We start from the raw sequence: 14,715 nt of genomic DNA, 5'->3' as shown, positions 1-14,715 counted from the left end.
CTGGCTGGACTCTTCTCTTGTTTAAGCTAATTCCCCAGCATGTGATGTCCTACTTTGAAAGGACAAGAGCAAGAAAACTCTTCTTCACACAAAAACCTCACACAGAAGTTCGCCGCCGTCAGAAGCGATTATATTTGCTTTTACCAGCAAATCCACTCGCATTTTAAACCCAGTGAAAATCCGGAGTCAAGTGCGAATCGTTTATCAGGAATAATCGGTTATTTTACGGTGAATGAAGCGTCTGTCAATCCTCTGCTAGAATGTGTCAGTAATTAGCATGTTGACATTAAGCAGTGTTTCCATTGGCATCTATAATTTCTCCTGAGAAAGCAGACAGGCATTTTCTAAACTCGAATAGCATTCCTCCTATTAATCTAAATTCTTCAGGAAAATCGGCTGTGGAAGGGCGCTTTGAAAAAAGCCAGACATCAGACTCGTTTACTGTTTTCCTCGAGCACGCCTGCGCAAAAGTTGCTCCGCGTTCACCAAATCCATTTTTGGTTGCCTGTTTTGTCCACAGCGTTCGAACACTGAAAGGTGTTTGAGAGTTATTTTATAGACTAATCCAGGTCATTATTCACCTCTCCCAGGTGGAAGGCAGGGAGGACAGCAGCGCATTCCAGCTGTAGTCTCTCCTGTTGGAGGACTTGGCAGGTCGTGTCTGGCCCAGCGGAGGGGATGGAGAAGTGAGGGAGCGGCGGCTCTCCTGGGAGGGAGGTGGAAGGGAGGGGAGGACTGGAGTAGAATGGAAGCTGGCACCACATTATCTCCAACTGTTGGTGCATTCCTTAATGATCAAGTGCTGGAGGAGCATCTGTGATGAAAGTGTGTGTGTGTGTGTTTACATATGGGTGTGTGTGTGTGTTTACATATGGGTGTGTGTGTGCGAGGCAGAGGGAGCATATGTGTGCATATTAACATATGTTCGACGTGTTTGTTTAATTCCTCTTTACAGCACTTTAAAAATATGCCTTTTCTGTGCTTTAGGGGAGAACACGTCAGGCCTCTGTCTGTCTGAGGGTTTTATGATTTGAGGGGAGTTTGTTGTTCTGGGAGAGGAAGCTGGCTCACCCAGGGGTGAGAGGCAGGGAAGAAGAGCCGAGCGCCGCTACTCCCTTTGCCCTTAACCACTGTTTTAAGATCTGTGATCTTTGTGCCACGCAGGGAGTTAACGCACACAAACACACACAGAACACACAGCCTTTTCTCTCTCCCTCGCTCAGGGTCAAGGGGACAAACTGTGAGTTGGGAATTGGAAAGTCAATAAAGCAGAAGTAATGTTATAATGACCCTGAGCTGGAGATGTCCTGTCGACCCCCATCACGTTGGTGGAGGAAGTGGACAATCAAACAAAATGGTGACTCTGCTTGATCTCTCTGAAAGCCGTCCTTAAACAAGGCCACGAGAACTACTGACCCCCTGTTACTCCCAGTTCCTCTGAAGTCGGCCTGTTTGTCAGAGGGAGCGACGGTGTTTGGTTTTGGGGAAGCGAGCAGGAGATGTTACAGACGGATAAAAGGAAACAACACTTGTATACATCCTCAGCTGTGTAATTCGCCTCCGTGTTTGATGTCAAGGATGATAATGGACGCGCTGGAGGAGTCCAGAACATCGCATGTGACAGGCCCTTCCCAGCCTGTTAAACATTACGTGCAACTTGGACTCCAGTCATATTACACTGAGTTGAGACAAACCTTCTCCGTGGCAGAACGATTCTCCCAAATGATCCGCTGTGAGATATATAGAAAGACTGTTGATTACCGTGTGGCTTTGGGGTAATAAGTCCTGTTTGATTTGGTTCTGAATTTTGCTCCAAATCTAAGGAAATAAATCTTAGGAATAATATTTTTCAGGAGACGGTTCGTATAGAAATCAGCACATTACAGCTTCTTAAATAATAGTAAGTGGGACTGAACATGCTTCAGATTAGAGGCGGTTTGTAAAGGAGTAGCTCAAGGTGGAGAGCTGGAGGCTTCCTTGTGCTGCTGGTGTTTGATGGGAACAGGCTGAACCCTAAGCGGCGCAGAGACGGCGGAGGCCCGGGTCAGCCGGCCCAGTATGTTCTTTATCAGCTACACCAGCGACAGCGTGGCAGATTGCAGCCATTCCTCCTCTGATTCATTGTCTGCTGGACAAATGTTAATTGTTTTCATCATTGGCAGCTGTGTGAACGTTTGGACGTACCCAGTCTCACTCCTTGCCTCCCACTTAATGTGTGTCTCTGCCCTTACGCTATCCCCACAATGCCTGCTTCCCTCCTCGCTGCACCCTGAGCTCATCGCTCAGCTGTCAGCCTGAGTCTCTTTTAATGTTCGCCGTGCAGTGCCATCAAATAAAATACCTCTCTTTCATCTGATACACTGACTTTTCATTTAACTGAATGGATTTATGGCATCTGCAAAATTATAAAGAGAGAAACTACATCCAATTCAAAATATTACCTCACATAAAAATATGATTACGTCAAATATTACTAATTGCCTGAAATTTCCTTTTTTATTTTTCAGACTCTTCGTGCATGGAGAAACTTCTGTCTAAAGACTGGAAGGAGAAGATGGAGAGGCTCAACACCAGCGAGCTGCTCGCAGAAGTGAAAGGTACGAGTGCATCGGGGCTGATTTCAGCTGATTTACCGACACCAGCAACACTTTGAGTCTTGTTAGAAAGTTCCTCATTCCTGTCAGACCTGCATAATTTATGTCCTGCATGAAATCAGAAAAAAAAGCCTTGTACTGTGAAATAAGACAAAGGCCTTTGGCTGCCCTCCTGCTTCATTTCTCTCCTCCCTTATCTTTTGTTGGAATGCCCAACTCTATCCAAAGTGCTTTTCTTCAGAATTCCAGCCCATTTAGACCCATTCGGAGGCTCTCTGTGCTTGTCAGCGGTTTATTGTTGTTGTCCCTTCAGACGGCCCTGAGCCGTGCTACTCTGCTCCGGCACATGCGGCGCGTTCATGCTGCTCTGGTAATTGTTGAACCCAAAGTGTGCTTGATGTAAACAGAGCACGGCTGAGCTGAAAGGAGAGAAGCGGCTCGGAGAGGAGAGGAGACGGCGTGGAGACGCGCAGAGTCGTCTCCTCGGCGAGCTCGCGTTTGAGTGGAATGTCTCGGCTCTGACAGCGAACGCCCTGCGCGGCGTATCAAGTGCACCGCGGCACAGCTCAGCTCAGCACTCCCCCAAAATCTCTGTTTATGACAGGGCCAAGGTGGGCTGAGGATGGGCAGGGCTGCTGCTAGTCCTTAGCACTGACTGTTACAGAAAGCCGGTGTGTTTATACAGCTCAGGGAAGCACAATACCAGCTGGCTGATAACACCAGGCTGCCACTGGCTCCGGCGCTCCAACCCCTTTCATCAGAGAACTTCTTGTGTCTTGTTTTTTTTTTTTAATTCTTGGAAACCATTTAGGGAAAAGGATTTCAGTGTATTCTCAGTATAACATTTGAGCATTTTTAATTAACATTTCATGGAGATAATTCACGAAGCCAAAAGAGGTTCACGGTTCATTGCTGTGCAGGTGATTTTGATAATTTGCTGAATAGTTTTCTTTTCATAAAACACGGCTGACATACATAAGTAAAACCAGTGTTTAGCTTTAATTACTGAATTACAATTCCTCCACTTACAGCGGAAAGGGGAAAAGGCAGTTGAATGTTCTAATAAGTATATTCATTGGCAATAACCTTAATGAACTGAAGGATAAATCACTGCTTGGTAAACTAGATTCATTGTACCTGTCCTAGTGCACTGTATGCCAGCATAGATCAAAGTGCACGGGGGTAAAATGTTTAAAATGATTTAGCCTTTTGAAAGCTGGTCTGTTAAATTACAGGCAGGGCATTTCTTCTGTTTGATGAATGGGAACGGGAAGGTTACTTGGTGGTCTGTAAACAGGTAGGGAGCCTGATAATAAACACTATGGCCTCTGTCTGTTGATGAGTTATGGAGACAGTCTATACACCACAGATACAAATATAAATGCTTCTCCTATCACAGAGGCAGCCTTAGATTTTTAATTAGCATGCCATTTCATATGACTGTAGACATTTCAAAGGGCTGCTTTGTGCTCACCCTTACAAATGTCTCTCTCTCCGCGTTTGATGTCTGCCTGATGTAAATACAGGCAATTAAAAAGAAGCCCAGGGTTGGAGATGCACAAGGTCCGCCTAATTAAAACACAAACAAAGGTACCAAGCAGAAAACACCTTATGATTAAGATCTTAAGTGTTATGATGAATCAGAGGTTCCATTAATTGTTAGGTTAAAATCTGTACAAAAGGCAAACATGCCTGTAGGTTTTAAATAAATGAAAGATAGTAGAGAATAAAGGCTGACATGCAGATAAAGGCTACAGTACCTACTGGCAGAGTGGCCTTGTATATTCTATGCTGATCGCTCACTGATTCCTCCGCCAATTATACTGAGCACCTTGTAGGCTTCCTTTTGACATTGTTCCATCAGAACCTTGAAAGACGAGTAATTGTGTTATTGCGGAGGCAAGTGGTGGAATCTGCCTGGTAAGGAAGTTATTTTTTTTTTCTCGTTCTTAGAAAACAAATAAAAATGAAAAACAATAGGGGTGACGGAGTTTGACCCGAGGCTTTACCCGTGAAAAGAAAGACATTCTTCCACTGCAGTTGTGTTCAAACATGCCCTGAATGCTTTGCCCCGCCGAGGTGAACACGCACGCACAGTAAACAAACAAAACACAACGAAAAATTGTATCAACAACATCAGAGGTTCGCTCTTCAAGGTCTGCGAACCCAACCGAGCGTTTACCTCTTACACATGACACGTCTGTAATTACAGCTTATTGTCATGTGGGTGTTTGGCTGCATAATGGGCTGTTTTCGAGGTAAAGACACTTTTTTTTCTTTTTTTTTTTAGAGCCAGTAGAAACAGGCACAGTAATCCAGTGGAAGCAATGTGCTTAAGTCAGACATGTAGAATGGTGTTATTAAGGGTTAATGATTTCAAATCTCCATCTGCCTTTGCTTGTACGCCGCTAGGGCTTAGCATCAGCACGGGCAGGCAAAAAGGAGAGCCGGTGAAGGGGCATTAGTGGCGGATTTCTTTTCACCAGTCAATTCCAGAGCTAACTGTTTGTTTTCATACCTGAGCTTAGCTGTCAATCTGCAGGAACGATGAAATCTCCCGAACAAAACCGCAGAGCAAGAAAAGGAGGCCGGCTGGAAGGGCTCCAAACCACACAAAGTGGCAGATAATAGGAGGCAAGGTGGAAGGAGTGCAGGAGAAAGAGCTAGACGGAGGAGGAGAGAGGGATTTCACATGTGTGTAATCTAGAGACAGCGTTTGTAATTATGCATCTGAAAGAGAGTTTTCATTCATCTGTATACATGCATATCCATATATATATGTGTGTGTTGTGTCAGTGTGTGAAATATATACTAATGTCGTACACAGTGTCCTGCAGCAGATAAGCATCCTCTCTGCTGCATGCTTGCTCTGTGCAGGGTTCTGAGCTTCATACTCAACAGAGCTGTTTAAGTTTCCCTGCTGAGTGGCAGTTTACTGGCCCCCCGTTGGGGGCAAGAAGAAAAAAAAAAGAGAGAGAGAGAGAGAGAAAACACACAAACTGCTCAAGCATTTACTCAAACGGGAGGAAAATATGTAGTTACTAAATTGGAACACAAGCTGTATTCATTCTCTTGGAATCTGGTAAAAAAAAAAAGAAAGAAAGAAAGACAGAGAAAAGCTTAACAGTGGCGTTGAAACGGCAGCTCGAGTCCTGAAGCAGAAAAATCAGGGCTCTTGCACTGTCACAATCAATTTGAGGATGGTGTCTACATGACAGTGGTCGGGAGCGCGCAGACAGTCCTGTGGCAGGCAGATAAGTGGAAGCTCTTTAGGAGGAGAACAGAGGGCAGGGCAGGGAGGCAGCTGAGACTGATTCGATGCTGGCCCTACCTGTGCTGGCTGCTCTCCTGCACGGACAGAAAGGAGTCCAGTGTGCGAGCACAGAGCCCATATTGTTCGGCCGCACGGCTTCGCTTCAAAACATGTTTATTCACTTTAAAATTTAACTTCATTCTTAATGGCTGCCATAAAGCCAAGTTTTGATGCTGCTGGAGATACACAACAAAATATCTGTGCAGCAAAAAAAACGGGCTCATTCAGCTCCAGAAACAAGCAGGGAGGGAATTATGCGCTGCACAGTTCAGATGGTTTGTGTGCTTCTACAACCTACTGTATGTGATGTTTATTATATCTGCCCAACGTACAAAAACAGTCACACAAATAGCACAAAACACTATCTGTCCAGTTGCTCCAGTCAAAAATGCCTCAGTTAGCATTTTCTCCACAACACTTCAGTCAACTGTTTGCCCTGTGCACTCAGGTGAAATATGAGCCACAGTAAATCATTATTCCTCAGGCCACATTTGCCAGATGAATGCATGTGAGTGTTGGACTGTGTGTTTTTCTCCTCTAATGAATTGAGGAATTTAGCTTGTGGCAATGGAGGTAAAAAAGGGAAGTGCTGTGCTCGTGTGTGTGTGTGTGTGTGTGTGTGTGTGTGTGTGTGTGATAGGGACTCTGTGTTTCGAATTATATTCCAGCAGTTTGCTCAACTGAAGACATTTTACAGTGCATATAATACATTAAGTGTATTAATCCTCTTTTCATTGGAGGAGAATGTAAAACATTTACGGAGCTAACAAAAACACACAAACGTCATTTAGAAAAGGAACGCTCCCCAAAAATATTCCTCAGCAAAACAAATAGCATTTCCAGAACCACGAGCAGCTGAAGAGGCCGACCAGAACCAGAACCAGGGACGTAAACGATGCATGATTCAGACGTGAGCAGATAAAGCATTCTGAGCAGATGTGGACAAGATCTGGATTTCAGGGACCATCTCAAAAGTGCATGCAAAATGTCCAAGAGAGATTTTTTAAAATCTTTTTATATGCACTTCAGATCTGTTTGGTTTCTTATCTGAGTCGTCTCCAGCTGCACGAGCAGCTCCGTCCAAATTCTGATATTACGCAACGCCGCCTGTTTTTTCTCCCGAGCTTTCTTGTCACTTCACAACATTAATCTGGGTCTCCTCCACATTATACACGAGTTTCTGAAAGAGAAAAAAATGTGAATAAAGCCCGACTGATGCTGCACAGGTGTTATTTTTACCTAATGCGAGCGCGGCACCTCGCTTGATTCGACGGCAAATGGAAAACTGACGAGCTGGAGTTCAAAAATGGCCAAGAAAAGTTTTTGTTAACAGCTTTCTCATTCTCATAGACACTTCAAACCAGATTAATTTTCATCTGGCCTTCCTCCCACTGCATGCACAATCTTATTTTATTATGCAGTAAGGCCTGTGAGCTGTGATGGCCCACTTCAGACCTTCACACCATATGCACAACTTCCAGTTTGCAAAGAAGAATCATGCATTGTAACCTAAAGAAATCCCAACTTCCTTTATTTTCAATGCTAATAACATTCTGCTCCTTTTATTCATGTCCATGCATGCAATTATCACTTCCTTTAAGTGAGTTTCAGACCTATAATGTCGTTACTGGGACGTTGGGGGTCAAATCGTGCTTTATTATCATTCATTTTTCCATATTTTGACGGCTGGTTAACAAAAAAAAAATGAGCCTGAAGGACTCCTAACCTATTCATGTGATGTATAGAGATGCAGCAGCAGCTTTGTGTTGTACTTAGAGCCGTGCATGTCGGTGTGATTATTTTTTAACACACTTTAGAATCGCGGCTGGCCTGCGCGGTGTGATCGTCACGTCTTCACGGTGCTCAAAACGCTCCTCACTGAAGTCGCTCGTTGCTAAAGTCTGATGCAAACATCGTCCTCCGGTTCAGTCTAACGGCTGGATTTGTATTAACAGCTCGAGAGCCACGCAGGTGTTCCTGTGAATGCGCGCACGGATCTCAGCTGTCTCTGCTTCCTGTTTTTCCTGCTATTTCCGTCTATCACTTGCGATCTGGATCAAACCCAGACAAAACACGGGCATTGTTCGAACACTTAGCCGTCAAAGACAACAGTCTGAAGTTCTCTCGAAAGATCTCTCAAGCACGGTTCAAGGAAATGAGTACATTCTCCCGTAATTACAGTTGTGCAGGTAAGACCAGTGAATAAATGTTGGCTGAAAAGAATGAGATAACATCTAACTCCGCACGCACTTTCAAAGATTCACTGATGGTAAGTCATTGCCTTGATCACTGTTTCGCAGCCCTTAAGCATTTTGTAAGCAGGAGACCTTGAAAACCGAGCATTCTTTTTATATTTTGAGGGCGCAGGGGTCAGCCTTATCATCACGAAGGCCATGGGAGATGAATAGAGGGATTGGAAACACGCTGTGTTTTCATGTAATCGTCTTTGCTACAACATTTTCCAAGGTGCCGGGATCTTTGGTTGGTTGCTCTGTATTATAGAGAATGACGCATTCAATTACCGAGAGAACAGAAGTAAAGTTTCTGTGTTGAGTTTCTTTTTTTTCTCCCTTCAGTGTGAATTTAAGGGTCACCGGCATTCCCCGTGGAGCTATGCGCTCAGGTCGAGCCTCTATCTTGGCTTTGATGAAGTACCTTGTCCAGTGTCATGGATAGACAGTTAAGTGCTGGAGCTTTTACATTAGCATAATTATACTGAAGAGTGAAGCTCCCGCCATCATCAAAATATTAGTCTCCATCAGCGTTCGCCACGAACAGCGAGACCACGGCGGATGGAGTGGGCTTTTATTAATCACCCCTCCGTATGCCAACCCCAAAATTTAGTTTAAAAATAAACACGGGTTGAAATGACTCTGGTTCTGTAGGAACTTCTTCAACAGGATGACGGGCAGTTTTTTTTTTTAACTGTGAACAAGACTATACGTTGATCATATAGGTGAGCTTAAGGGACTCAGAGTAATTGCTGCCAGCGCATGACGTGCTCGTGAGTCACTGCTCATGCTTGTTAATGGGGTTTTATTGGCAAGATTAACAGCTTTTATATCATGGCAGAGGCAGCACGCCAGGTAACACAGCTGTTGCTCATATTGTCTTGGTTGTAGGACACGGAGACACATTAACACCATATTACTGGAAACACATATGGCCTTGTAGCGTTGCTGAACAAGTGTATATAGTAGTTAAAAGCAAAGGGATACCATAAAACCAGCTCCTCTTAGTCCCGCTTTTCTGCCAGATCCTCAATATGTGTGTTTTTTTTTTTCTTTTTTTGGACCAGAGGATAAAATGTGTTCAGTCGTATTTAATATCACAAAAGAGAATTTGATACAAAGATTGGCTAGCGTTTCATGCTTTTGTTGAAGCTGTTTTTATGGTTTTGGAGAAAGGTCTGTGAGCAGAAAAATCCTTCTATTTTGAACACTAAAGACGGTACCGATGGATGCTGTTTGCTGCTACTCAATTGGCTCTTTGTGTTTTGCACAGAAAGAATGGACAAAGGGTCAGGTGACCGCCGAGTTCACACACACACACACGTGCATTTACTCAGAGACATGTACCTTTTATCGATCGCAGCAAGCACACAACACACAACACACACACACACTCACGGCTGCATTCACACACACTTTGGGAGAAAGTAAAGAGAGAGAGAGAGTCTCAGCACGCAAAGCATTCAAGCTATGTGCAGCCTGTGTGTGCATACAGCTCGGCACAATCGTAGCATTTAGACAAGTCCTAATTTACTTAGGATGGGCTCGCAGCATATGGAAGCATCTACAATAGCTGACTGATAGAGAGACAAAGAAATTCCAGTCTTCTGGTGCTAAAAAACTCAATTCAGATCTGGTCATAATGGCTCAGCTGTCTTAACCAAAGGAAGGGAAGAGAATAGGGTGCCTTGTGATTTTCCCCCTTTTCACCCTCGCCCTCCCTCGCTTTTCTTCTTCTTCTTCTTCTCTTTTTTTTTTTTTTTTTTTGTGCCTGAATCTTTTATCTGTGTTATTCACTCGGGACTCTTCAAAGTAACAAGCCTCCTTCTTTTTCCCCGGTACTGGACTTGGAACCCAAATTAGAGACTGCTTGATTAGAGCAGAGAGGAGGGAGCCAAGAGAGAGGGAGATGTGGGTATTGGACAAAACAAATCGCACCCCTACAAAGTGCCTTTTATCCAAAGACCCCAAGGCTCAAATACCCCCGTCCCTCCCCAAGCAACCATGGCTCTGCTTGTTTTTCTCTTATCATTTATTTAGTCACCCGTTGATGTTTTCTGCCCTACTTTCTGACGTTTAAAGGAGGCAGGGATCTCAAAAGGTGGAACGCTGAATGGGCTGGAACTGAGCACCTTTGCTTTACTCGTCTCCTCCTACGACGTGTCAATCTAGAATTTTTGACCTGAGAAGAACAAATAAATAAAAGCTTGACCGGTCACTCCTGGGACCTCCTTCCCGTGTCATTGTCCCACCGAGCCTCGGCCGTCGTCCACCGGGAGGATGTCACAACACGTTAGGTCTGGGCCGGCTGCTGGGGTTTATGCAGCGCCAAGGCATCTCCGGGTCGTCTGTCTGCCATGGGAAGCGCAATGCGAGGAGACATGTTAACAGGCAGACCCCAGCCCCACCGCTGTTAAGAGCCATGCAATATGCAGGAAACGGCCTCTTTTGTCAGCGGGCTGGTCGGACGCAGACCACGACTCTCCTCTTCTGTACCACCCAATAAAAGTTTTATCTGCATTTTAAAGCTGATCCATAATTTAAAGCAGGAAGAAAGAGATTTTAACACTAACCGGCCAACAAAAAACACGTGTGTGTGATGTTCTGCTCAGCTGTGGGCAGCCTCCGACGGGAGACTCGTGTTTTCATATCGAGATGTTCCAAAAAGTTTTAGTTTGAATTGTTCACTCGTCATTAATCTGGAAAAATTGTTGTTGATTTTTCAGCGCTGGTTTAGACAAAAAAAAAAAAGGAAATTAATGGATAATTCTATTTAAATTGAGCAGAAAGGGAAGGCCTACATAGCAGCACAGAGGACGGTTTGCACAGTTTAGCTCAGCATCAAAACAATGGGCCCTCTGTTAGTATTCTTGTGGTGTCTCCACACTCGGACCGGTCCATCAGAGCCCTCTGTGGACCCCCGGCACCAGTCCCCCTGCATGTGCACACACAGTAGTATGTAAATAAATAAATAAATAGTTTGTTTTCACAGACTCGATGCTCCTAAACCAGTGAGTGACATTAAAACGGTGTAATTAGACAGACTGAGAGGGCGTCATTGAGTCCAGATGTTCTGCTCAAAGTCATTTATGACCCGATGGCCCCGTGAAGCTTCTCCTGGATAATGATTTTCTTGTTTTCCTCTTCTTTCTTCCTACCTTTCTCCTCTCTCTCTCTCTCTCTTTAGCCTCTTTCCCTCCTTCCCACTACAGTATTGATAGCAGTGATTTATTGTGACAACGCCTGATGTATCTTGCTGGTGACCTGTAAAAGGCAGCTCCTTCATGGACACAGCCAAAGGTTAATAAAATTGGTGCTGATTGTATCAATTTTACAGATAAGCCATTCACAACAAGTGTAGTCGGGTGAATAAGAAGTCAATTCAGGCCTTGGAAACTGCACACAGGCCCAATGAATAGCTGCTTTTAGGTGCTTTTTTTCGTTAGGAGGATAAATGGAGAATTGCAGCTCTCTTCCATTGCAGCAGGCAGCGGAGGCAGAGCGAGGCGAACTGAGGTTCAGACAAGCCTGCCAGTAAATTGCCCTGAATGGGTTCTGGAGGTTGACAGGCCCTATTAAGACAAACGGCTTTCCTCATCGGAGAGATAAAATAAATCAGGTGTTTAGTCAAATTAAAATAGTTTGAGTGGAGAGGGCCCCTGGGAGCTCTCGGAGAAACTCAAGACAGATGTGGTCAGAGCCGAGAGGAAGACACCCAGGAAAGAATTCAGCTCCTGCTGGCCCCGGGCCAGACTTCACTGTACTGTTATCTAGATCTCCATGCTTTTATCCTTCTCCCTCTCTCTCTCTCTGCCCGGCTGTGTCTCTCTGTCAGCTTTCCTATCTGTTTTTCTGTGCGTGTCCCCCCCAGATCAGCTTGTCACACAGGAGTGCAGTGGGAGGAGAGTGAGTTACTGTCTAGCCTCTCACTGGCAATTATGTTGGCTGTGTAAGTCAATGGTAGGATCACTTAGCATTGATTAGGCGGAGGGAGAGAGCAGTGCAGCGAGCCGCTCTCTCTGTCACACAGTGTGGACATGTGACTGTAGGCAGAGAAGAAGAAGAAGAAGAAGAACGCCTGTTGGTCTGTCGCTGCTGTTCTTACTGAAGCATGCATTCACCAGAGCCAGAGAGTGATCAGTAGGATGCACATTTTGCTTTAATTATGGATTGAGAACGTTAGCTTAGTGTGCAAATGTTTTTTGTTTTTTGTTGTTGGAACAACTTCATGAGGAATCCCTCCTCTAACATGTAGGTGGAACTGCCCAGTATATACAATTTGTGGGCCAGCGCAAACAGTGAGTCTTAACACTTTCTTTACAATCACCCCTGGAAGTCTGACATAAGCTGCCACCTCAGTTTGACAGCTCCCTGCAGCTCTTTGTCTATGTGCCGGGAACAATTCCTTCCCTTTCTTCCTCTGAAAAGCTGTGAAAACCGGCTACAGCAGAACAGACAACTCCAGGCTGCGTCTGACCTTAACACTTTCGAGTGAATTCACTGCAGTTGGTTCGCTGCCTGCGTAGTTTTCTTTCTGCTAAATATTGTGTACGGTACAATGGCACAATGTGATGATCGCTGGATGCAGTGTGTGGTCACTTTTCTATATTTAGCCGTATACAATGATCAAGGCCTTGTGCAGACTTCCTCCCAGAAGCTTACACCCTGGTTGTTTAGTCACGGCCACTATGAAACCTTTTGAGGACTTTTTTTTTCTTTCAGGTATGTATAACGCATACTTGTATTTATGTTTATGACTCAGGCTCTCCACCTTGCATTTATCCTTTCCACTCCTGACATTGCTGTGTCTCTCTCTCTCTCTCTCTCTCTCCCTTCACCAGGTACTCCAGAGAGCCTGGCAGAAAAGGAACACCAGCTCTCCACAATGATCACCCAGCTGATCAGCCTGCGAGAGCAGCTCCTGGCTGCCCACGACGAACAGAAGAAGCTCGCTGCCTCGCAGATGGAAAAACAGAGGCAGCAAATGGAGTTAGCTCGTCAGCAGCAGGAGCAGGTAACTACTCACCGCTTTCTTTTTTTCTCTCTGTGTGCTGCAGCTAACAGCATTATTTTTCGACCATATTTTCCCACACGTTTGTTTTGATCTTTTCTTTTTTCTCCTTCTTTCTTTATCACTTTACACATTAATCCTATTTCCTCCTTTAATTTTGTTTATGCTGGTTCCTGTTTCATCTCAATAATAAACCTCATTAAATACATTTGTGACAAATTGTCACTTAACTCTCTATTTCATATCACATTTCATGCCTGAAATGTGCCAATAAAATCGCGCTCCTCGCTAGGAATTTGGAATAATATTAGATTTAAGAGATGTTATATTCTATATTGCCTGGGATATTTCGGTCATGCTCTCTCGCCCACATTTATGCTGCGTGGTAGGAAAAACGTTATTATGACTTGTGCTAACAAATGCGAGGGAACGTGTGAATTAAACGTTATATTAAACATGGAAGTCCTCTATATCTTATAAATCGACTCCTATTAGAACAAGCCCGGCATTAGATTTGCAGCACAAATCAGGCCAATGAGCCATATTGTACAAATCAGCAAATTAGCACAGGCCATGAAGTGTGTTAATGTCTGGGAAGAAATAAGGACACAAACTATCCACACAGGCGACACTTTTATTATCAGCAGCCACCCTAATGGCTATGAGTCAATTATCAGCAAGGAGTTCACTCAGAGTTTTCTCAGCACACTCTCAGACCTTGCTGGTAAATGAAGAGATAGACCATATACCTTGGAGTGATGCATTTGGTCATAGTACACTAATAATACATTAACAGTATTGATTTCTTTTTCAATCAATGATGTTCATTTGCAAACTACACTCGAGTCGGCCAGCTTTGTAGACATTGCAGCATGAATGAGCAGTGATATAAGATGCTTCATTATTTGATCTTATTTAAAATGGAGGAATATTAATAAAATGGAAGAGAGGCGAGGTGGGGGAGGAGGGTGGGGGAGGGATGGAGCGCGAGAGCCCTCTGAGAGCTCGGATGTCATCAAGCCATCAAGATACAACACAGTAATTAACTGTTGACACTCGTGAGGGAGGCAGCACAAATTAATCCTGACACATTTGCAGACGGCCGATATCTTACAGTGAACACTTTGTAATTATATTTAAAAATGAAAATTAAATGACACTTAAAACTAGGTTGTCATGCTCAATGAAGTGAGCGTGTAGCAGGAAGGAGTGCCGCCATGAGAAACGCTGCGGCTGCTCGTCACTCAGGGGGCAGCCAGGACCTCTGTCACCCGGACGCCGTCGCAACCGCCGTCGCCTGTCCTCTGAATCATTCATCCTCTCGCACCGCATGTTTGGACGGCACCTCGTTTTACGTACATTTGCAGATTTTAACGAGTGGTTTTTTGGAACATTTTTGGAGTAATTTCAATGCAAGAAAACATTTCTGCAAAAAGAAAAACGCTGATATTTATTAGTCTGTAAAATCGTTGTTTTAACTTCCATTAAGCAGCTCATGCTGTCCCCGGCCTCGGTGCATTTTGTCAATAAAGATCTATCCATCTATCCATCTATCTATCTATCTAT

The 14,715-nt window shown here is 44.4% G+C and overlaps 1 protein-coding gene across 3 annotated transcripts in view; it reads left to right on the top strand.

The window, feature by feature from the left end:
• Positions 1-14,715, top strand: part of LOC103363464 (transcription factor SOX-6-like) — a 123,800-nt gene that overhangs the window by 61,545 nt on the left and 47,540 nt on the right. For all 3 annotated transcript variants that reach the window (XM_008290241.1, XM_008290242.1, XM_008290240.1), the window contains 2 exons: positions 2,508-2,597; positions 12,980-13,152. In XM_008290241.1, coding sequence (XP_008288463.1) covers positions 2,508-2,597; positions 12,980-13,152 — 263 coding nt within the window. The remainder of the gene's footprint in view (positions 1-2,507; positions 2,598-12,979; positions 13,153-14,715) is intronic.

Source organism: Stegastes partitus, unplaced genomic scaffold (assembly GCF_000690725.1).
Source record: "Stegastes partitus isolate 25-593 unplaced genomic scaffold, Stegastes_partitus-1.0.2 Scaffold661, whole genome shotgun sequence".
NCBI lineage: Eukaryota > Metazoa > Chordata > Actinopteri > Pomacentridae > Stegastes > Stegastes partitus.
The sequence above is the reverse complement of the archived record's forward strand: the minus strand, read 5'-3'. Positions and strand labels throughout refer to the sequence as shown.